Source organism: Nelumbo nucifera, chromosome 3 (genome assembly GCF_055504915.1).
Source record: "Nelumbo nucifera cultivar China Antique chromosome 3, China Antique-T2T, whole genome shotgun sequence".
Taxonomy (NCBI): domain Eukaryota; kingdom Viridiplantae; phylum Streptophyta; class Magnoliopsida; order Proteales; family Nelumbonaceae; genus Nelumbo; species Nelumbo nucifera.
In genome coordinates, this window is record NC_142651.1 from 107570247 (window position 1) to 107595910 (window position 25664).

Below are 25664 nucleotides of genomic sequence, written 5' to 3' on the forward strand. Positions count from 1 at the left end.
TAAGGGAAATTTTGCCTTTTTCTACAATCAGTGAACATAACATATAAATATTAAGAGTGGGGCGGCAGATTCAATCTATCTGTCCCTCTCCTTTCTAAACCCTTGTGTACTTCTGCTTCTCCTCTTTTTCTCCTTTTCTTCTTCTTTTCTCCATCCAAAACCTTTTTGGATTCAAGACTAACTGTAGTCTTGATCGACTACTGGGGAGCAACGGCTCGGTCCTCCACGTACCGCAGTGGACCTTTCGCTCTAAGGACGGGCTTGAGACAAACGGGGTACCCGAGCAGCTACTTCGCAGGATCATGATGATGGCTATTCGGCAGGAGGCCGCTCAAACAACGAACGGTACCTTGGAGTGCTCGCTCATCCACCAAGTCGCTTCGGTAAGTCCATGCTTACTCTCGATTTCTTTCTTGGCCGGGGTTATCCGTGCTGACGTAGTTTCTTTTGTAGAGTGCTTGCTCGACAATCACGGTGGTTGACTGCCTTCGGCAACTGCAACAACTTCATGACAAGGAGCACACCGAGCTTGTGGGCATGAGAGCTCGGCTAGATGAGTTCCAGGCTGCTGGTGAGCGGATAGTTATGATGGAGGCGGAGATTGTTGAACTAAAGCGCGGAATTGAGGAGCAGTCCAACACCATCCGTAACCTTAAGAAACGTATTACCAATCTGAAGGCGGAACGAGAGCGGTTGAAGGAGGCTGCTGACAGGGAGGCTTAGGCAGTTGATCAGTGCAAGACCTCGGAGGAATACCAGCACGCGATGGACAATTTTTCTGTGAGCTCTTTCGAGGCAGGGTTCAATCTTTTCAAGAGGAGGGCGCTGCACCACTACCCGACTTTGTCGCAGTTGCGCAGACCTGGGGCCCCTATGATAATGTTTCCCTGCCCGCCGAGGATGACATCACCGAGGACGTGCATGAAAAGAACGTAGGGGGTGAAGAGAACGAAGAGGCCATGGACCCTCCTGCCGAAGATTGAACTGTTGCCCACTGTTGCTTGATTGAGATTTTGTTCTGCTTAGTTGATGCCACCACTAGTAGAGGAACCCCCCTTTGCTGCCAACACAATTGCATCCCCTCCGGTGCTGTTCATCAAGTTTCTTCTGCTCTCTTCAGACTGGACAAGAGCATAGACCTCCTGAATTGAAGGAAGATCCTTAGAACTTAGAATTTGTACTCTAATGGATTCATAGATAGGATTGAGACCATGTAAAAAGGCAAACACCCTTTGCTGTGAGACAAGTTTCTTGTACAATTTTGCATCTTCATCACACTTCCAATCAATATTCTGGTAATGGTCCAACTCCATCCAAACAGTTGTCAAGTCAGAGTAATAAACTGATAAACTCCTCTCCCCCTGTTTACAAGTAGATGAAGCTGCTTGCAGTTGATAAATCTTGGCATAGTGTCGAAGTTCAGAATATGTGGATTTTGCCTGTTCCCAAATCTCATTTGCAGTTTCAGCCCACATGAAGTTCTTCCTTATTTGCGGTTGCATGGAGATCAAAAGCCAAGACATAACCATGCTGTTCTCCTGATCCCATCTATCATGTTCTGCATTTCCAGAAGTTGGTTCTTTGATTCTTCCATTTATGTAGCCTATTTTTCCCCTTGCAGTTATGTATAGCTTGATCCCCCTTGACCACTCTAGGTAGTTTAACCCATCAAGAGGAACAACAGCCATAGGGAAGGATAGGCCACTGTTCCCACTCATTCCATTCAGCATTGTGGAGATTCCGGATGTAGCTGAATCTTCACTATTCATGATTCTAGGTTTAGAAGTACACAAAACCAAAGGCACACTGCCTTGCAGAGCTGCTACAGTCCACAACTAGGCACTTGCAGATTTTCGGTTTCACAGGGAACCAAGCACAAACACTGCAGCAGCAGTACTAGGTTGTATGACCTACACTGTGTAGGAGTCCACAGAACAATATACGAACTGCACTTGCAGTGTAACCAGGTCTGAATGACCTACTGTTTTACAACTTTAGTACAACTTCTCAGCTGAAAAAAATAAAAACTCAGTAGGAACAGCAATATGAGTGGTGGTTCACCACACCTAATCGGCTGATATCCACTTTCCAGGGCAGCCGAACAGTCACTTAGGGTCTAGGGTTCATCAACAGTCCCTTAGAGAGCAGAATAGAGAAACACACAATCAGAGGAAGGGGGACAGTCCCTACTCAGATTTTGGGACATCAACAGTCGTACAAGAAGAGAACCATAAACAGAAAAAATCAGTTCAGTACCTAGGTCACCCGAACTGTGAATAGGCAGTACAATCAAGGACTCGAACTTCTCTTCAAATCAGAACCTTCCTTCGTACATCTGGGATGGTTTTCTACAGTCTTCTTAGCCGAGTAACTCCAGTTACCAGCACCTAAGGCTGAAGGATGAAGGAAGAAGAAGAAAAAACTTGTAGCATAACCCTTTTCTGCGCTAGGAAGTTGAACAGTCAACTTTCTTGTAGCAGAACCCTACTCGGCAGTGGAGACTAGCAGCAGCACTAGAGAATGCTTCCTCTTCCTTGTCTTCGAGCATCAGGACTAAGCTTCTACGCAGCAGTGGAGAGAGACCTCGGCTGGTTGTTTTCCAGGCCTAGACGGTCCTGCTCTGATACCATGTTGAGCATGAGAAGAAGAAGAAGAAGAAGAAGAAGAAGAAGAAGAAGAAGAAAAAGAAGAGGCAACTGAGTTGAGGCCTCAAAAGTTCTGTTTTAGTCGAGTGAAGCATTGTATTTATACTATACTGGCCGTACAACACAATAGGACTGCAAAATTACAAAAATACTCCTGCGGGTACTAAACCTGTGTACAGTACATATAATACACCTGTCAACAGTTACAAGTACTTTATCCTTTTTATTGATGGTTATTCTCATTACACTTGGATTTATCTCATGAGATCTTAGGATGAAGTACTGACTATTGTACAAAAATTTCATGAACTTATCCTTACCCAATTTAACACCTGAATCAAAATATTCCATTCTGATAATGCTAAGGAGTATTTTGAGAAGAACCTCTCATCCTACTTTGAGACTTTTGGGGTTATTCATCAAAGTTCTTGTTCCAACACTCCACAATAGAATGGAATGGTGGAAAGGAAGAAACGCCATGTGGTTGAGGTTGCCAGATCCCTCCTTTTTGCATCCCATCTTCCTATTAAATTTTGGGGAGATGCTGTCCTTACTGCTACTTTTTTTATTAACCGCATGCCTTCCTGGGTTCTGGGTTTCAAAACCCCCTTTAGCCTTCTCTTTCCTGATGAGAATCTCTTCTCTCTTCCTCTCTGTGTCTTTGGGTACACCTGCTATGTACATGTTCATAGCCATCAAAGACACAAATTTGAACCTAAGGCACATAAGTGTGTTTTTCTAGGATAGGCCTCCACACAGAAGGGATATTGTTGTTTTGATCCAGTCAGTGGCACCCGCTTTGTCTCTCAGGATGTCACATTTGTTGAGTCTACTCCTTTCTTTAGTATTCCTCCTGAGGGGGCACAATCTGAGGAGCCCTTGGCTATGTCTCCAGCAATTCCTCTTCCTATTCCTTTTGAGTCATCTGCTGAGTTGTCCTCTCCTCCCACTGTGATTACCTCAAGTGTTCCTGCTCCTCCTCCACCTCATCCTCCTATAATTCCCTCACATCCTGTTCTCCAAAGGTGGTACCAAAGACACAGATTCGGGCATGGGCAAGTTGTTTCCACTCCTGCAAAAGAGCCTTTTGCTCCTCCCATCATTACTAAGGTAACATGTCAACCTTCTTCTAACCCATCTACTTCCTACCCAGACCTTGATCTTCCTATTGCCCTTCACAAAGGCAAGCGGAAGTTTACAACCCATTGTATCTCTAAACACCTGTCTTATTAGCCTTCTATCCCCTACCTATTACTCCTTTCTTGCTTCTATTTCTTCCCATGTGATACCCAGGTCTATACTAGAAGCCCTATCTAAACCTGAATGGAGGGATGCTATGATGGCTGAACTGGATGCTTTACATAAGAACCATACCTGGGATATTGTGGATTTGCCCGAGGGGAGAGAACCAGTGGGTTGTAAATGGGTATTTACCATTAAATATCATTTTGACGGATCTATTGAGAGATTTAAGGCCAGATTGGTTGCTAAAAGCTACACTCAGATGTATGGTATTGACTATCTTGAGACTTTTGCTCTTGTGGCCAAGATGACCTCAGTTCGGGTTTTGTTGTCTCTAGTTGCTAATTTTGATTGGCCTCTCCACCAGTTTGATGTTAAAAATGCCTTCTTGAATGGAGATCTACATGAAGAGGTCTATATGTCTTTGCCTCAGGGAGTGTATGTAAAGGAAATGCAAGGGAAGGTGTGCAAACTGCAGAAATCCATTTATGGTCTCAAACAGTCCCCTCGGGCCTGGATTGAGAGATTTAGGGCTGCTCTTGTCTCATTTAGTTACACACAAACTCAATCTAACCATACCTTATTTTTGAAAAGAAGCAACTCTTTGGTGACTTTTCTGATTGTTTATGTTGATGACATTGTGGTCACGGGTAATGACACCCAGGAGGTCAGTAAAATCAAAAGGTTTCTTAACTCTGAATTTGAGATCAAGGATTTAGGAGATCTTAGGTATTTATTGGGAATTGAGGTTGCTAGATCTAAGGATGGTATCTTCATTTCTCAATGCAAGTATGTTCTTGACCTCCTTGTAGAGACTGGTAAACTTGGTGCTAAACTGGCCTCCACCCCTATTGATCCCAATCATAAGCTTTTTGCTACTAATGGTGAACTTTTGTCTGATAGGGGAGTGTTTCAGAGACTTGGGAAGTTGTTATATCTCTGCATGACTCAGTCGGATATTTCCTATGCAATGAGTGTTATTAGTCAATTTATGCATTCTCCTAGAGATACACATTTAGCTACTGTAGAAAGAGTTTTGTGTTACTTGAAAGGTACTCTAGGGAAAGGTATTCTATTTGCCAAGCATGGACACATGAAGCTGAAAGCATAGACTAATGTTGATTGGGCTGGATGTATTGATGATAGGAGATCCACCTTGAGATATTGTGCTTTGGTGGAAGGGAACATTGTTTCATGAAGGAGTAAGAAACAATCTGTAGTTGCCAGATCCACTACTGAAGCAGAATACAACACAATGGCACATGGTGTGTCAGAATTACTGTAGCTGCAATCATTTTTAGAAGAATTGGGAGTTGACTATGAAAAGCCAATAATGCTCTATTGTGACAATGAGGCAGCTATCAACATTGCACATAATCCTGTTTAACATGACAGAACTAAGCACATTGAGGTTGATAGACATTTTATACGGGAAAGAGTTTATTCAAGAGAATTTTGCTTGCCATTTATTGCCTCAAAAGAACAATTGGCTGATGTTTTGACCAAGGGAGTTCCAAGAGGGAAGTTGACACACTATATAAGCAAGCTAGGCATGATTGACATCTATGCTCAGCTTGAGAGGGAGTGTAGAGAGACTGGGCCGAATGAGCCCTAGTATCTATTCTTTTTATTTTTGTAGTGTGTTACTTATTTGTTTGTTAATGGATCCGTCTTTATGGGCATGTTACTTCTTTTTTATAAGCTTACTTTAAGTTCTTGCTTAATCAGCCGCCTACTTAAGGGCATACTTGTAATTAACTTAATGAATGAAGATTAACAAAAGGATTAGAGAGGAGAGAGGAGATCATCGAACTCTTCTTCTTCCTCCTCTTCTTTTCTCCATCTTCTTCCTTTGTACTGCTGTTTTCTGCTTTTCTTCTACCTTTCTCTCTACTTTTAATCAAGTTTACATCAGTTTTAGAGGACTGATTCACTTCTATACGTAAATCCAGAGAGCCTTTCTGCAAAGAGGCATACCTTGCAGTTTATTCTACCAATGGCAGATGATGTTGAGGATCTCCTGAAATGAAGTACTGCAGATCCTTCAGGAGTGATAATCCCATCCAATGGTTCAATTATTAAAGCATTTTCTGGTTCAGTTTCAACACTGAATTTGCTTTGTGCTTCCTGAAATTGGTATGGAGCATGCAAGTTGAAAATAGAAAGGATCAAAATGCTTTCCAGTGCAACATAAAATCGACAATCATGCATTAATATTAATCAATATGTCAGTGAAAAGACCTTGGAGAAATGGTATCCTCCTGGTACTGATATTTTAAGATACAAGTTGCCTTCCATGGACGAACCACCATCAACTGTAATAGTGCGCACATCTGCTGTTAACCGCCTTCTAAGGCGTTTCAAAGATTTAGATTTTGGAGAGGGAGGCTGAACTCCTTTTAGCTCCAAAGTAAAGAGTTCAAGATCTGCTTTGTTCAAGTCTAAGTATCTGATTATGCTGTTATTTGTATCAGCTATAAGAAGTCTTCCTGCAGGATGTCATGCAAAATTTCCACTTGATGCCCATTAATAGGATATGAAAGGTATGCAAGACTAAAACCTAGTACCAATAAAAAAAGTACAAATGTGGGATATGGAGAATAGAGTAACAGGTACATGAACATAGGCAATGGTTAAGTCAGTTTAGGGAACCAGCTAACCTTCTTAAGCAAATTCTTTAACCAGTAGATGGATTTAGGTTCAACTGGTTTAAAAAGGTTAGCATCTAGAAAGTCTATTCAGTCAAATGTTTTCCCCAATTAGTTGTTCCTTATGTTATCCAGCCAGATACCTATTTAAGGATGCTATATTGTGTCGGATATTTCAATCTTTTTTCATGTAGATTCCATATCTGATACCAAGTCCAGCAGTGCCCTTTCCATATCCAGGTAGCAAAGGTTATTTCCTAGTTGTGATTCAAATTACAATCTAGATGGTCGAGCTTAAGCCTTGTGAGAAGTGCATTGCTAAACATTCGAAGAATGCTTTTTATGAAATTAATAAAGGATGATTTTTCACTCTTTGGATTGTGGGTTTTTATCATAATTGATGTGTTTTGCCCAGTGGAACAGTGTTATGCAACCAAAACTTCCCATCAAGAGCACACACAGGATAAGCAAAACAAAGTTCCGCAAGTGGGCAGCACATTCTTAGATAGTATCTTCCACCAATTTCCTGATCACATTTAGGACTTCAAGTTGTCGAGACAAAATTCCAAATTGGAGTGACTAATCAAGACTCAGGATATTAAAGGCTTAGCTAACTAGTGTCAAAACATGGAACCTAAAAGATGAAGACACTGAACAGAGCAACTGTTGTAGTTTCACTGCATAAAAAGCAAATTAGAGAACTGAACCTAAAACAAAACAATGGCCCATAATATATTATACCCAGGGAAGGAGCCTCATTGCACTATTTAGAAGCATTATAAATACTAACACTCATAAAGGCAACAAAAATTAATTGCAACTAAGCACCCTAGTAAACTCGATTGCTTCCCAGAGGATTAAAGCTTTATTCTCTGGACAGAAGTGCAGTGGAATGGAGTTGCAGGAAATATCAGAGGTGGGTAGAAGGAAGGTGTGCAACCATGTCAAAACTAACATGACATCCAGATAAAAATGTCTGACTTCTAATATCCATTGTTTTTGATATTCAATTTAGTATATTAATACATAAAAATAAATGTTCAAACCGTCTAACCTGGATTCTGAATATCAAAATGCACAATTTTCTTTTATGAGTAGTGAGTTACTTCCTTCACATTTCAAAAGGTTTTGGTAGGCATTTTTCATAATAAAATTTGACACGTGATTTTACAACAACATTAGAATATACTATGTTGTCTACAAGTTATATCTGATTATCTTTATTTGGTTCACAAGGTTGAAAGTTGGAGGAAGTACAACCTTCCCATCATTTGGACCAGACTTGACTAATGTTTTATGTTTCTGTAAGTAGTGTCATTGCTTAGTGCAATGGTAAAACCTGAAGCAGAGAATTCCCAACACTCAACAATAGGCTTCAGCCACAAGTATTAACTAGCAAAAAAAAAAAAAGGAAAATAGAAGACGAAGCAAGAATTAATACTACTATAGCTGCTGGCTATGGCAGAACTAGAAAACAAAAGAATTCTTTAGTCAATTCAATGGAACAGATTGCCTTTAACAAGATCTGTTGACACCCTTTTATGGACCCAAAGTACTACTCCCAACTCCTATTTGGATTCTAATTTCCAATTCCTACTACTAATTTCTATCTGTATTCAAAAACTTCCCTTTCAAATTAGGACACACTATAACTCCCTAATTCCACTAAACATAAGAAATCCAAAATTACTAAAAATAGCAAGTCATCTTTTACTATAAATAGTAATGACGAAAATTACTAAGCAACAGTATTCAAAAATCCAATTTCCAATTCGAGATTTGACATAATCGAACCAAATTCGGATAATTCGAATATCATAATCAATCAGATTCGGATATCCTATTCATACCATTTAACCAATCAAATTGAATTCGGATATGACCTGATCTGATTCAATAAATATTCAAATTCGAACAATTATTTAATTCTTACACATAATATATAAAAAATTTAAATATTTTATATAATTTATATGTAATAATTAAATTATATAAATAACTTGTATATTTATATAATTTATATAAATAAAATATTTATTTTATATTTATTAATTACCTAAAATAATTAATCAGTCAAATTCGAATCAAATATTTGAATATTTAATCAAATTCGAATTCGAACATTGATTTTCAATATCTGTCGGATATTGATTCAAATTCGGATATCGCCTGATTCAATTCGAATTCAATCTGTTTAAACTCCTATACATGCTGGTCAACTTGTTGGCTAGGACTTTGACCATGACTTCCAGAATACAAAATCCAGCCAACTTAAAGTCTATAGTTGGGGCACTTTCATATGTTGGATTGAGCTGAAATTCTACAGTATTGGAGTTTTATAAGTGTCCTTTAATGCCACCAAATTTCAGCCAAATCAAACAACATTTGAAACGGGATCTTCTTTTCCAGTTGACGAAGGATTCTGCAAGTCAATATTTGACCCTTTTTCTCCAATTTCTTTTATTGAGACTTGCTTAAAATCATCTTAAAAGCACTTGCATTAAAACCTCAAACTGAAAGTTTGAGCATGTCGATTCAAATCTGGGGCCAGGTGCAATTAGGTCTGTATCCAGTCCACCCTTCCCAAGACCACAGACGGTCAGGACCACATGGGTTATGACCTGTATCTGTAAAGAATTCTTTGATAATGGCTGAATTAGATGAACTAAATTGCTTATTGCTTTGTCTTTTAGTGAACAAGTCATTGAGTAGGGAGTAAGCTCTTTGATGGTTAATAGTTGAGTCATGTTCAGGTGTTTCAACCATCAAGGACCTTGCTGCCTACTTAATGATTTATTTACTCAAAGAATGTGATAAGTCATTCAGTTTGGCTAACTCCACTGTCACCAAACACCCCTAAGTCAAGTTTATGTCAGTTATAAAGAGGATTCCAATTCTCTGATTTATGTTGATAGGATCAATACTAATTTATACCAAGTAATGTCAGTGCATGCACGCTTATTCCTCAACACTTTTTGGCAATTATCAGCATTACAACCATATTCAATAACCAAATAGTTTTATTATTGTCAACAAAAAAAGATACTCATTCACATTATCTTCCAAATGGTAAAAACAAATCCAACACATCCTAGTTGAAAAGAGCTAATGAATATGTATGTATAAATTAGAAAGAAGAAATTACCATTTCCTGCATCAACAATTCCCGATGGCTCTGAGAGCTGTATCAACATTACAAACAACTTGGTGACTAAAAGTCCAATATCCAAAAATGAAAAAAGAAAAAAGAAAAAAGAAAACCCAGTTCTTATCTATTTATTTTCATTAATCTAGAGACATTATATAAGTAGGCTGTTAATACATTTAGTACACAGTGAGGTAGGTTAAATGCAAAATTAGATACACTACCAACACTTTACTTTTCCTTCACCTAGAAACTCTGTATGGATAGGCTTGTTAAATCATATTCAATGGTGTGCTCATGGAAAAATATCACTCTATACCTCAGGTTTTCATTTAAAAGTTACAACCAGCAACTTGAATGCCTTCATCAATAAAGGGTGCTACTTTAAGGGCTTGGAGTGTGGATAACATCATAAATATTTTCACAATGCTAATATACACCCTAAAGGCAGTATACATGATTATAAGAACATGAGTTTCAAATGATTTTCCTTTGACATAAAAGAAATTGTAATTACCAGCATCTACAGATAATAGTTGAGAAGAATTCCAATAGAAACATGAAGGGATGAGAGATCCATCATATGGATGGCCGAACCCTGCAGATAGGTTGGGCGAAATTTCAAAAATTTCTCTCTTCCATGTGGGAATCACATTCCCTATTTTAGAAAACTGCATTTTCAAGGATCAATCTTGAACCCAAACCGAACCAGATCTGAAACCAAAAGGTAGGAAAGGGATAGACCTGATACAGAGTAGTAGTAACCCCCAACGAAGGTGTTCACGCCCAAGGAGAATACCAAAGACTGCTCCCACTGAGGATGACACAACGTAGAGTGGAACAGAATCAGCAGGATGGTTCTTCAGCAAGAACCGAATTCTTCAGCAAGAACTCGATGGAGGGCAAGTGAGCACGACTTCTGATTATCTTTTCTCCCAAAAGATAATATCAAGAACTCTTCTTGATCGCTCCTACAGGTGGAGATCGAACTAGCAGAGGCGGCAAGAGCAGGAAAGGGTAGAAATCTGAAGTAGTCGAACTACAAGATTTCTTTCTTGTGATCTGCGAACCAGAAGATATCTCTTCTTTTCTGTGTGTTTTGGTTCGCCCCTTGCTGCTCTATTTATAGCCTTTAAAGAGAGGTTCTCCTAATCCCATTAGGAGTTTCCTAATCCAAATCTTGTATTTGGATCTGCACTCTCTTTAAGAGATAAGGATAATCCCTTATCTTATCTGCAGATAAAGATCAGCCCTCCTAATCTAATTAGGAGTTTCCTGATCCAAATCTTTATTTGGATCTGGACTCTCTGAGTGGATAGGGATAATCCCTTATCCTATCTGCTGATCTGAATCCCAAAATTGCCCTCCTTTAATTAATCACATTAAACTAGTTCGATTTGGGCTTTAGGCCTATTAAGTCCATTTGCTCACTTACCCTCCTATATGCTGCCCAGTTGGATATCCTTGTGTGGCGTGGGACCCAAACATTGATCTACACATCAGCTACATGGGTTCAGCCTAGCCTCTGTTACAAGGCCTGGCCGAATTCACTATAGGAGACAGTGAACCCCTGAGTCGATCATCATGGGCTCTTAATGGGCCCAACATTTACACTAAATGGTCCCTGGGTCAAGCCACCTTATAAAAACCCAAGGATTGTGGGCAGATGCAAGATTAGCCCATCAGGTATTACCCTTAATGGTTTTACACTTAACCTCTCCCTCGGCTGCAAGGTACAGTGTTGCACTCTCTACTCACATGGATCCCGGGAATTAAAACCTTTTTGCAAACATTTTGAAACCATAATATATATATATATATATATATATATATATATATATATATATATATGTATATCTCTATATATAAATATACTTTGCAAAACAAATTTCAACGGTTGAAATCGACTGCCGACAGTTCTGGTTTCCATCAAAGAGAGCCTGATCCTATCACTACGATCACCCACTCAGATGAATTCTTGAACTGTCCCAACATACCCAGGTTTTGACCCCCTCTAAGGATCTCATTGATTGACATATCAAAGACAACCCAATCCAACACCTAGTGTAGTATCATAATCGAGTTTAGGGGTCAGGTGTAACATTCCAGTTTTGCCCATCTATCTCTAAGGTCCAGGGCAATACTGGAATTCTGGTCCAGTTCAAGGTTTCAAGAAAACCCACACTGCATGTACCTCAGGTCTCACCCTGGTAGCTGAGACAAGCCACCCCAACCAACTTGGCGGCACATCAGTGTTAGCCTTGGCAGGATAAATCTCCCCAGATCTATCCAATGGCTGTGAAGATTCTAAACTAACACGAGTCTCATATGTGTCCAGTTTAAGGGTATTACACAAAAACACACCATAATAACATGAATCAAATATGTACTTTATTCATTTACATTAAATGTCATAATGTACACCATTCTGATTGGAGCTAAGGGCATACACTGTCTAACAAAACATGCCTAACAATATTTATTACAATAGACCCATTGACCTAAAACATTTGGTAAAGTTCAGACAACATTAGGATCAAAACATGAGAAGGATGATTGAAGTGGTATGGAAGCACAGGAACCTTTCTTTTTTTATCAATAAAGGACAAGCACTTTTCCAGATCAGCATAACTGAATGAGCAAGCGAATCTGATATTTAAGTACATTTTGCCACATCTTTAAAGCTGCTCCTAGTGATATTAATATTTTTAGCACAAGAGAAAACCATCTCGAAAGATTCTTCTTCATCTCATTACTTATAACAGATTTTCATAAGACCCTTCAAACATGTTCATTTTCTTTTATCCCCCTAGTCTTTACACCAATTCATTACAAGTTTACAACATCCACATTTCAGCTACTCTTATGTGCATAAGGCACCTTTATTGCTCATGTTCCTACTAAATAAAGCACCCAGCCTTAAACACATTTTAGAAGCATATTTCTATTAAAATCTCTGATATTTTCAGGAATATAGTCAGTGCCCCAGTTTCCCTGAGTTTCAAGTGTCCCAGTAAGTTTGGGTCACATCGGTACAACTCCTACAAACAAGCCTGCACCCCACACACCTATAACGTAGAAACTGACAAATTAGTACAGAATTTTGAAGCATGGATTACAATATTCATTTGCATATATGATTTAGTTTCAATCAATTATCCCCATCCTCCAAACATGTTATTTCACAATTCAACTTTTAACATTTAGTGTATAAATCTCCCAGCAATGCTTTGTTCTTCAATTGTCATGTGGAGATAGCATGTTAAGTCTCTGACAATCATTGCATAATTTAACTAGTTCTAGAGGTGACTGTAGATATCTTGTGGGCTTTTCAGAACAAAAAAAAAAAAATGTAACTAACAGATATTTTTTAACCTGAGCTGACAGGGCAGATCCATCCTTGAAACCTGCACGCCCAGTTCCTGCTATCGTAACAACTTTCTTGCTGTCTGGGTATAGTTTCTTAATCTGTGATTTGACAATAAACTTTAGAAAATGGACCAAACTGTCATTTGGAGCTTAAATAACTGGGTTATAGGGAAAACCACTGTTTGAAAATCTAATAATAAACTGAAATAACAGATGCATCCATATGGCTTTGGCCTCGATGAAATTCCTGGGTTAAAATACAATAAAAATCTGGTTGAATTATAAATATTTTCTTACTCAAAGAAATTAAATCAATTTGATGAAACATTCATACAACTTTAATACAGGTAGACCTAACCTTGATGTTCTGAAACCTTAATACAGAATTATTGCAAATCAAAGGTAAAGATGGAAGCCAGAATACTAATCAGAATGGGTGCACCAGAACAAGCCACCCTGACATTTAAGATATATGTGGTCAAATCTGCAGGGAATTCAGCACTTATGACTTGATGAATTCTGACAAGGTTAGCCACAATGTCAAAAAACAGAGCAGAATCTGACTATATGATTGTTTATTTATTTATTTTTTTTTTTGTGGGGGGGGGGGGGGTGGGGGTCACTTAATATCATCTTCATGATCATGAATAATACACAACGTTGATGGTTGTGGTCCTTAGTGGCTTAACTAATAGCTGAAAGGAATCTTTAGTAGGATCCATGAGTTTAGAGGATCCTAAAAAACACATGTATGGATGAGTATAGGCTTCTTTCTATCCTCCCACCATGACATGAGTTTTCTAGACCATTTTGTGGTACAATCCAGATTCCGTTTCCAAAAAAATCAAGGTTGAGGGCAATTCATTGTGATTATTCTTAGGTTTCCTCATAGCAACACCATATCATGGTCATGGCTATATGGAATGTCCTAGCTACTTATTAGTCGTATAACAGCTTCGGTCCTTTCAATAACAGGACACTATATCCTCTTAACAACAATTTTCCTGCACCACACAACACTCTTCATATGACTGTTCCTGGAACTAACACAAGGAATCAGTAAAACTGGCAAAACCTGAGTTATAATGTCATGAAGCTAGCTAAATTATTTGTTTGGTTATCTTATTCCAATCGAATGCCTTCAATAGTTATAGAACTGAAATATAACTCAAATTTTTGTTGGCTTCAATGCTGGCCATGCCACACCCTGAAACCAATTTTGTTAAAGGTGAATAAGTCACAATATGGAGTAATGTCCTCAGTATTCAGTGGAGCTAGTTAAATTACTCCTTAGTATTCAGAGGAGTAATACTAATATCCTCAGTAAAACTAGAAACACCTGAGTTATAATTTCACATGGAGCTAGCTAAATTATTTGTTTGGTTATCTTATTCCAATTGAATGCCTTCAATAGTTATAAGAACTGAAATATAACTCAAAATTGTGTTGGCTTCCGAGCTGGAAATGCCACACCCTAAAACCCATTTTGTAAAAGGTGAATAAGTCAAAATATGAACTAATATCCTCAGTATTCAGTGGTGTTACAAAATTATAGGCTGTAAATATGTAGTATTAGCCCAATTAGGAATAGCTTGATTATAGGAATTATTCTTTCTTTGATTTTCTTCCTATTTAGTATCTACAAGGCTGTATGATTTTCTTCCTTTTTTGTACCTGCAAGGCTGTATGATTTTCTTCCTTTTTTGTATTTGCAAGGCTGTATGATTTTCTTCCTTTTTAGTATCTACAAGGCTGTATATATATGTACTACTTTCTCAATAGAAAGACATCAATTTCTTCTAATTCTTGTTCTATCACATGGTATCAGATCTGGAGACACCAATTCCAGTCTGAAACTAATTTCTGGTTTTCTTCCCTCTGCTGCCCAAGTGAGCAGCTTTGAATTCTTTACGTTGCCCAAGTGAGCAGCAGCTGCGATCTCTAGGTCACCCATTCCCAGTGGCATCTGCATCTCACCGCCCCTACCAGTGGAAGCGGAATCCCAGATCGGCCTACCCACCTTCACCCATCTCTTCTTCACTTCGATCGGGAGAGGGCTTTCAAGTCTGCAACAGGTTGGAGAGTAGCACAGCAGCCTCGGTGTTACTCCTGTGGTGTTTGTTTGCCCATCAGGAAAGTCTTTCTTCTCTGTTCTTTTTATACAGTTGATATTTCGGTGCTGCCAGTTGTGGTTTCTTGCTGTTTGGGTGTTGCATCTGCTGCCGATTCTGTTTTATTGGCTTTGCTGGTTGTTAAAAGTTTATTTTCCTATGTTTATGATGGCGGTTGAACAAAAGAACTTGGCTATGCCTAGTGTTATCCCCATTCTGTCTAAGATCACTGAACAAAAACTAAACGGAACTAATTATTTAGACTGGAGTAAGACTGTTCGTTTGTATTTACGGAGTATCTCTAAGGACAACCATCTGACTAAGGACCCTCCTACTGATGAGACCCGCACTGAATGGCTAAGGATTGACGCTCAATTGTTTTTGCAAATCCGCAATTCTATTGAGAATGAGTACGTCAGTCATGTCTCTCACTGTGAGTTTGTAAAAGAACTAATGGAATATTTGGCTTTTCTGTTCTCTGGTAAAGAAAATATTTCCCGTATTTTTTATGTTTGCAAGACATTTGATCGGGCTGAACAACAGGATCAGCCTCTTCAGACCTATTTCATGAATTTCAAGCACACTTCTGAAGAATTGAACGCCTTGTTACCCTTCAGTACTGATATCAAAGTTCAGCAGACTCAACGTGAACAGATGGCTATTATGAGTTTTCTGGCTGGCCTTAATCCTCAATTTGATGGTGCTAAATCACAGATTTTGTCTAATCCTAAGATTACCTCTTTAAAAGAGGTCTTTACTAGGGTCCTTCGTATAGATACTGGTTCCCATACCTCACTTGTACAACAACCTAGTGCACTTGTCAGTCAGAATAGTGGATCAACTGGCCGGTCTCGTTCTCAGAATGGTAGCAGAGGTGGCAGTAATAGTGGTTGGAATGCTGGAACTCAGGCCACAAGGGGAGTAGTTTGCTACTATTGTCATGAACCAGGACACACTAAAAGGACTTGCCAGAAATTGCTAAAGAAAAACCAGAAGTCTTCTGGGTCTCAGTCAGCTCGTGTTGTAACTACAAGTGATGCTCCTCATCCATCGTCAAATCAGACCATTACAATTTCTGCAGATGAGTATGCGAAATTTACCCAGTATCAAGAGGCATTAAAGAACTCCTCTCAGTCCATCACTGCCCTTGCTGAGTCAGGTAAAACCAATACATGTCTTCTTTCTTCTTCCTCTCAATGGGTCATTGATTCTGGTGCAACAGATCATATGACAGGTAATCCTAGTCTCTTTTCCACTTTCCAATCACACACTTTTCCTTCTTCAGTCACCTTAGCAGATGGTTCTATTTCTTCTGTCCTTGGTTCTGGCACTATCAATCCCACACCAACACTTTCTTTGTCATTTGTATTGAGTTTACCAAAATTTTCTTTTAATTTGGTATCTGTTAGCAAACTCACTTGTACTCTTAACTGTTGTATCTCATTCTTTCCTGATCATTGTCTGTTTCAGGATCTTATGACGAAGAGGATTATTGGTAAAGGACGAGAATCAGGAGGTCTGTACATTTTGGATACCCAGGAACCTCAGACCATTGCCTGTTCCAGTACTTTATCTCCTTTTGAAGCTCATTGTCGGTTGGGGCATCCATCTTTACCTTTGTTAAAGAAGTTATCTCCTCAGTTTCATGATGTATCTTCTTTAGACTGTGAGTCTTGTCAGTTTGCAAAACATCATCGTCTATCGTCTGTTTCTCGAGTTAATAAAAGGGCTAGTCATGCTTTTGAGTTAGTACATTCAGATGTTTGGGGACCATGTCCTATTATGTCTAAGACTGGATTTCGATATTTTGTTACCTTTGTGGATGATTTTTCTCGTATGACTTGGCTTTATTTAATGAAATCTCGTTCTGAGTTGCTTTCACATTTTAAAACCTTTTGTGTTGAAATAAAAACCCAGTTTGATGTGTCTGTACAAACATTGCGAAGTGATAATGCCAAAGAATATTTCTCTGATTCCTTCCAGACTTACATGACTCAGAATGGAATTCTCCATCAATCATCTTGTGTTGATACTCCATCTCAAAATGGAGTGGCTGAGAGAAAAAATAGACATCTTCTTGAAACTGCCAGGGCTCTTTTATTTCAAACACATGTTCCTAAACGGTTTTGGGCTGATGCTGTTTCTACTGCGTGTTTTTTGATTAATCGCATGCCTTCCACTGTTCTAAATGATCAGATCCCTTATAAGATTATGTTTCCTAATAAATCTGTGTTTCCTGTTGAACCTCGTATCTTTGGATGTTCTTGTTTTGTTCGTGATGTTCGTCCGCAGGTTTCCAAATTGGACCCCAAGTCATTAAAATGTGTCTTCCTGGGATACTCTCGTCTCCAAAAAGGGTATAGGTGTTTTTCTACTCTCTTGAACAGGTACCTTGTGTCAGCTGATGTTACATTCCATGAACATCTTCCTTTCTTTACTGTTCCATCTGCACCTGTGTGTCCACAAGAGGATGATGATCTACTAGTGTATCATGTCACCGGTCCAGACGCTAGTGTTGTTCCAATACCCCCACCACCACCTTCTCAACCAAAACTACCTATTACTCAAGTCTATTCTCGACGACCTAATCCTCTTGTGACAAGTCCGGCACCGGTCTCTTCTTCGTCATCAGATCCAATGCCCAGTGATATTGATCTACCTATTGCTCTTCGGAAAGGTAAACGTCAATGTACTTATCCAATTTCCTCTTATGTTACCTATGATCGTTTGTCCTCTACTTCTTGTTCGTTTATTGCCTCTCTTGATTCTGTAGGGATTCCCAAAACTGTTCACCAGGCTTTATCCCATCCTGGGTGGCATGATGCCATGCTTGAGGAAATGAATGCCTTGACTGAGAATGGTACTTGGGATCTGGTCGATTTACCTGCTGGTAAGAAAGCGGTTGGATGCAAGTGGGTCTTTGTAGTCAAATTTAATTTTGATGGATCAGTGGCTCGCCTGGTGGCCAAAGGCTATGCACAGACATATGGAGTGGACTATTCTGATACTTTCTCCCCTGTGGCAAAATTGACTTCAGTTCGATTATTTATTTCTCTGGCAGCTACATATGATTGGCCACTTTACCAACTTGATATTAAAAATGCTTTCCTGCATGGAGTTCTTCAGGAGAAGGTTTATATGGAGCAACCACCTGGGTTTGTTGCTCAGAGGGAGTCTGGGAAAGTTTGTCGTCTTCAAAAATCGATGTATGGACTAAAACAGAGTCCTCGAGCTTGGTTTGGAAAATTCAGTCAGGCAGTAGAGAGGTTTGGGATGAGGAAGTGCAAATCTGACCATACTGCTTTCTATAAGCTGTCCACATTTGGCATCATTCTACTTGTTGTATATGTAGGCGATATTGTTATCACTGAGAGTGACACGAAGGGAATCTCATCCTTGAAATCCTTCTTGCAGAGCCAATTCAATACTAAAGATTTGGGGCACCTAAAATACTTCTTGGGGATTGAGGTGGCAAGGAGTAAGAGAGGCATTTTCCTGTCTCAAAGGAAGTATGTTTTGGACCTGTTAACAGAAACTGGGAAACTGGGAGTCAAACCATGCAGTACTCCAATGCTTCCTAACCAGCAACTCACAAAGGATGGAGATGCTTTTGATGATCCTGAACGATATAGAAGATTAGTTGGAAAGTTGAACTATCTCACAATGACTCGTCCAGACATTGCTTACTCAGTTAGTATTGTAAGTCAATTTATGTCCTCTCCTACAGTGCATCATTGGGCAACCTTAGAACAAATCTTGTGTTACTTGAAAGGAGCTCCTGGACGGGGGATACTGTATCGGAATCATGGTCACAGTAACATTGAGTGTTTTTCTGATGCGGACTGGGCAAGTTCCAAGATTGACCGAAGGTCCACTACTGGCTATTGTGTTTTCGTTGGTGATAATCTGGTTTCGTGGAAGAGTAAGAAGCAAAATGTGGTGTCGCGATCTAGTGCAGAATCTGAGTATAGAGCAATGGCACAAGCTTCGTGTGAGGTTATGTGGGTTTCTCAACTCTTAACTGAGGTCGGTCTTAAAGTCTTAGTTCCAGCGAAGCTATGGTGCGATAATCAAGCTGCAATTCATATTGCTTCGAATCCAGTTTTTCATGAATGAACTAAACATATCGAGATAGACTGTCATTTCGTTCGTGAGAAAATTCAACAAAACTTGATCTCTACAGCATATGTAAAGACTGGAGAGCAGTTAGGAGATATCTTTACAAAAGCTCTTAATGGAGCTCGGATTTCTTATATTTGTAACAACCTGGGCATGATTGACATCTATGCTCCATCTTGAGGGGGAGTGTTACAAAATTATAGGCTGTAAATATGTAGTATTAGCCCAATTAGGAATAGCTTGATTATAGGAATTATTCTTTCTTTGATTTTCTTCCTATTTAGTATCTACAAGGCTGTATGATTTTCTTCCTTTTTTGTATCTGCAAGGCTGTATGATTTTCTTCCTTTTTTGTATCTGCAAGGCTGTATGATTTTCTTCCTTTTTAGTATCTACAAGGTTGTATATATATGTACTACTTTCTCAATAGAAAGACATCAATTTCTTCTAATTTTTGTTCTATCACAAGTGGAAACCACATCACAAAGCTAATATGTGTAATCTAAGTTCAAGTAAAAAAAAACATCATCTGTATCAGATGTTTCAAATTCTGACCCTATGTATTGTTGAAGGCACTCCACTCAGAGTCCAAAATTCATTACCGTGCCACATGGATATGAACAAGGTATTATAAGGAAGTTACAAATCTGTTTGGTTGCTTACTTCAGCTAGATGGAGTAGAAGTTGCAGATAGTTGATTTTGATATAATCTTTGTGAACAAAAGAAGCAGAAGCTGAAAGGTTTCAGCAAGAAAGAAAGAAAGAGAAGTTGAAGAGAATGGGAGGTAGCCAAAAAGAATTAGTTCTGGCCGTCCCCTTCCTTTGATTTATATACTTTATAAAAAAGAATGAACAAGTACTATAATACCCTTAGTAAGTCGGCTACTAGTAAGTAGCTGAAAAGACATAACTTAAACTAACATAAGCTGTTGGGCCTAAGGCCCAATAATTTCCTAACTAAATAAAGTAAATAAAAAATAAACAAAGCTGGGCCTAATAACTTAACATCGGCCCAAACTCAACGGATGGAAAGACAGATTTGGGAAACAAGTGCAAAAGTGTGTTTATGTGTATAGGCATTATTGTTTCACCTTTTTGTATTTGAGTGCCCAAGTAAGGGCATACTTGTAATTTTTCAACTTAATATTAATACAAATTTTGAGGTGTAAACAGTAACTCACACTCCTCTTTCTCCTTTCTTCTTCTTCTCCTTCACTTTTCCTCTTCTTCCTTTCTCTCACAATCTAATCTTGCAACTAAGTGAATTTACTACTAAACCATGATATATCTTGAGAAGTCCAACAGCATTGTCATCATCACCCAACGTGATGTCACGCAATCTGGAAGCTCCCTCATGTCTAGTGACTTGGACTCCAACTGGACGTTTGACTGGCTAGGCCGAACTGTATGGGCCAAGCTGATGTTAGCTGCAAGGGAAAGAAGGTGAGAGTGCCCGGGTGTCTTTTACCCGGGGAGGGCACTCCGATGCTTAAGTTAGAGAGTGTTTAAGAGGCCTTCTTGGTAACGGGCCTAAGCTCCTCGCGGAGCTGTTTCCGTTTTATCTAGCGCGTTAATGCGTCAGTTGTGAGATCCCCGTGGAGGTTACGGTCTGCCTGAGTAATGCTGAGGCGTGCAACACGGCGGACCATTCTAACGGTTGAGGCATTGGCGCTCTTAGCGGCATGCTGCTGGGGGTGGTTAGCGAGCTCTCCCTCGCAATTTGTCTTGAATCTCTAAAGCTCGGCCGACTTCTAGGATAAGTCTCCGTAATCTTATGGGGTCTACTAGTTCGGTCTTGCCAAGGTGGAAGTCGGCTTGGGCGAAGTGCTCCGAGCTAATTTGCTGAGCTAGTTTGCTAACTTAGCGTAGAGGTGTCGACTGAAGGTCATGTGTCGCTATTCGAATGGGAGGACCAAACTACCCCTCATCAATTGCCCCCCACTCTCGAGCCGGTGTCAGCTCGGTGAAGAGAGTAGCTTTCAGTGGGGGTAATCGGTCCGGCCGATTCACGGGTCGCTTGGCTAGCTTTATTGACTCGATCTGAAGTTGAGTGGGCCGTGGCTTCTCTTTCAAATTTCAAATCCGGAGAGAGGAGGGAGCGAGCGCTAGGGAAACTTCCAAAGAGGCATGTGACCTGCGCGCGCTAATTTTTCAAATTTGAAAAGGGTGCGCCCGGCGAGCGCGCAAATTTGAAATTTAAAATATCCTGCACGCGCTGCTAGTTGTAGCCCAGTTGTTGGCGCATCTGCACCGTTCATCTTCTTGCTTGGTGGGTTATAAGTTTGGGGTCCCCCACTGAGGTCCCCACACACTTTCTCTTTTGGAGTTTTCTAGGTGGTGCCTGGTCAGAGGAAGTTGCGAGCCAAGTTGGACTGTTGGTCCGAGTTCCATTGTCGCCGTTGCTAGTCTTCTTTGGTTCCTCCGTGTAGAGAACACTGATGTGGGCCCCACAACTGTTGTCCCCACTGTGTTTGTAGGACAGTATGTGTAATTATTTGTTTCAGTCATGGTAGTGTCAGTTGGTGGTAGTTTGTTATTTCAGTTGTTATTTATTTCAGTTTTTTATTTGCTTTATTTGTCATGTAAGTATTGAGGGCAGATCTGTCCTTTCCCCTATGTACTGAACATAACCTATAAATACTAAGAGAGTGGCGGCGGCAGATCTATCAGAATCTGTCCTTTCTTTCAAACCTTTGTGTTCTCCAGTTCTTCTCCTCTCTTTCCTTTCTTCCTCTTACTTTTCTTCTACTTTTCCTAATCTGAAATCTATTAGGGTTCAAGGCTGATTGTTGCCTTGATCGTCTACTCTCCGCTGAGTACTCTGGTCTTCACAATGTCTGGAAATCCATTTGTGGGTAGGCTGCCCAATCAGAGGTTGGATAGCGAGGCGAACTCCTCGAGGGAGGGCTCATATGGAGCGTACTGCACAGGTTCCTTGGTGGGTAAGAGGCATGAGGTTGAAAAGGTTATAAATATGTTCGGTCCAACCAAGCTAATTGGGGAGCAAATAGTTGAGTTGTGTCATAGGTACCAAATCCCTAGTAAGTACAGATGGATCGAGCCGAATGCTGACCACTTTCCTTGGGACCATGACCGTGACGCATTGTGTGTCTATGAGGAGACGTTGGTTGCAGGTCTCCGCTTCCCCCTTCACCCTTTTATAGTTGTTGTTCTAAGGCATTACGGTGTATCTCCGGGTCAGCTTGCCCCCAATGCGATCTGGACTTTGGTGGGGCTGATCAGCTTGTGCCACCATCATAACTTCCCACTGAGTCTCGAGGTCTTTTCTACTTTGGTTCATATGAAGAGGATCTCAGGCCCTTTCTGTTTCTATCTTCCTTTTCATAATGGGTGGAAAGTACTGGTCGATTTCCCCAATAAAGTTAACGGGTTGAAGAATAACTTTTTCTTTCTTGCTAAGGACGGTGGTTGGGGTATGGACACTGTTTGGTATAGTAACTGTCGAAGTTTTGTTGAGAGTGAGGATGTCGAGCTGCAAGCAGCCCTTCAGGAGATCGTCCACGAAAAGGTTCAAGTAGAAAGGGTCCTAGCCGAGCCCATGCTTATACAAGCCAGCCTGAGTCGTGTAGGTAGGTTGACCGTCGGGGTATAGCGTCTGCACTTTATATTTCCTTTATTTCTAGCTTGTCAGTCTGACCAACTGTTTGTCTTTTCTTTAGACATGGCGAGCTTGGCTTCCATGATGGCGGTTGACAAAGAGAAAAGGTCGTCCAGGAAGTAGAAGAGTACAAATAGTCATTCTTCTACGAAGGGGACCTCGGCCAGTGCCGAGGCGAGGTCACCATGTTCCACCCGTCCCATCATTGACCTTGAGGGAGGCGACGAGACAATGTGCACTAATCAGTACCCAGGCCCTGCCACCTTCCAACCTCAGGTCAGCCAGGAGGAGCATGAGGCCAACCCCTATGTCAAGGACATTCCTCCCAATGTCTCAATGATAGATCGCGCGAACAACCCTCGCGTTGCTCTCCGGGTAGCCAGGGGTATGCTCTTCCCCAAGGATGTGCTCTAATACAGCTTGGACCCCATCGACGCTGGAGCTCGGATGACCGAGTGCACCGTCCAGGTTTGTCTTTTTACAGATTCTTTGTCCTTGTTTGCGAAGTATCTCATTCTGACTGTGATTTTTGTAGGGGAACACCATCAGGCAAGTCTTGTTGGATCACGTTCGTTCAAGCCAGGAGGAGAGCTAGCATGCAGACGAGGATCAGCTTGCTTTAGGCTGAGATGCAGAAGCTTCGTGCCGATTTTGAGGAGGACCGCCAACGTTTCTACGAGGTGAACCAGAAATTACAGCGTGAGTTGTCTGAGGCACAACGCAGACTGGTAGAGGCCCAGGATCAGCTGGAGAGGCGGTCGAAGTATACTCAGGATATGCTTCGAGTTGGGGAGGAAGCTATTGCTCGCTTCTTAGAGTCCCCAGAGTATGAGAAGAAGAGGGCGGAGGATGGCATCCCTTCAATGAAGAAGGGTTTCAAGTTATGTCGCCACTATTTGAAGGCGCTACATCCTTCTTTCGACTTTGGCTCTTTCTCTGTGCGTAATGTGTCAGGCGACCTCATTGCACAGGTGGACGAGGAGCCCTTGACTCCCGAGGATGAGGAGGATGACGGCAAGGAAGGGGACAAAGAGGGAGGCAACGACGAATAGCTCAGTTGGTCTGTTGGTGATGATCTTCTTGTTGTTTCTGGAAGCCAGTGTGCTCCTATAAGTTCTTCTTGGGTCTGTGTGCCCTTTTAATGTCCGAACTATTGAAAGAATTTTTTTTTAATATATGTATGGCCATGGCCTTTCTCCACTTTAATGGGATTTAATTTTGTGCAACTTAGCTTTTGCAACTGTCGTTTAGCTTGGCTGAATTGTCATCATATTGGTCGAACATACTTCCATAGATGTAGCTCGTCGAATTTATCTTCCTCGCTCCTTGACCGAGCTGTTGGCTAGTCTTGGGGTGCCTTAGTGAAATTTAGCAAACTCGCGAACACAGCTCGAAACACTTCACTTTAAAGGTAATACCTACGCAGGTTGTCTATATTCCAAGCCCGGGGTATTGCCTTCCCTTTGAGTGTTTCAAGCTCGTATGTGTTTCCGCCTATCACTCTGGAGACCCTGTAGGGGCCTTCCCAATTCGGACTGAGCTTTCCTACACCAGGCTCGGGCACCATTTTTTTCCCGAATACCAGGTTACCAACTCTAAATTGGCGTCTCTTAACTCGAGCATTAGAGTATCGAGCCATACGGTGTTGGTATGTTGCAGTTCAAATGTAGGCCAGGTCTCTCACCTCTTCTACCAGGTCGAGATTTGCTTGTAGATCTTCTTCATCGGTCTCCTCACCGAATGCTTCAGAGCGCAGTGTTGATATTTCCATTTCTATTGGTATTACTGCCTTGGTTCCATATGTCAGGTTGAAGGGTGTTTCTCCTGTTGCCGTTTTAACAGTTGTTCGATAGGCATATAGCACACTAGGTAGCTCGTCTACCCACAAATCTTTAGCTCAGGAAAGCCAAGCTTTGAGGCCACGAAGGATGGCCCTGTTGGTTACCTCGGCCTGACCGTTGGCTTGGGGATAAGCGACCGAGGTGAAATTCTACATATTCCCATCTGTGCAGACCAGTCCTGGAATTTGATGTCTTCAAACTGCTTCCCGTTGTCTGAGATTAGTACTCTTAGTAGGTTGAACCTGCAGACGATGTTCCTCCAGAAGAAATTTTGAACGTTGTGAGCTGTTATGGTGACCAGTGGCTCAGCTTCCACCTATTTTGTGAAATAGTCTACTGCCACCACTAGAAACTTTTTCTGACCCTTCGCTGGTGGGAAGGGGCCCAACAAGTCTATCCCCCATTGCACGAATGGCCATGGGCTGGTTAAGTATTTCTGGTCGGCCGCTGGTTGGTGTAGGATGTTGGCGTGTCGCTGGCACTTATCACATCTTTGGACTAGCTCGACCGCATCTACTTTCACGGTGGGCCAGTAGTACCCTTGTCGCAAGGCTTTTTGAGCTAGGGCCCTGGCCCCCCAGGTGTCCTTCACAAAGCCCTTCGTAGATCTCATGTAATACCCTATCTGCCTCAGTTCGGCGTAGGCACCGGAGATAATGGCAATGTGAAGGACCTTTCGTAGATCTCATGTAATACCCTATCTCCAAGTTGCTTTAGGTAGTCGAAGATTGGATCTATCCAGCTTGGCTCAGTAGTTATTATTTGGGCGACCTCTTCTGCCCCTTTTTCTATCAATGGGCAAGGTAGCTCTTCTATGTGGATTGTTCTTTTGGTCGAGTCTAACGTACTTACCAACTTGGAGAGGGTATCAGCTTCTATGTTTTCCGATCTCAGAATTTGTTGGAGGTGCCAAGAATGGAAGCTG

General features: G+C 40.8%; 1 protein-coding gene across 6 annotated transcripts in view; it reads right to left on the reverse strand.

Moving 5' to 3' along the window:
* The window catches only part of LOC104598746 (haloacid dehalogenase-like hydrolase family protein), a 129191-nt gene that overhangs the window by 11855 nt on the left and 91672 nt on the right, over positions 1-25664 (reverse strand). For 3 of the 6 annotated variants that reach the window (XM_010260932.3, XM_010260934.3, XM_010260931.3), the window contains 4 exons: positions 13056-13148; positions 9681-9717; positions 6129-6376; positions 5865-6014 (listed from right to left, as the gene is read on the reverse strand). In XM_010260932.3, the coding sequence (XP_010259234.2) occupies positions 5865-6014; positions 6129-6376; positions 9681-9717; positions 13056-13148 (528 nt within the window). The remainder of the gene's footprint in view (positions 1-5864; positions 6015-6128; positions 6377-9680; positions 9718-13055; positions 13149-25664) is intronic. The other 3 variants (XM_010260933.3, XM_088901772.1, XM_088901774.1) reach the window with 3 other exon arrangements.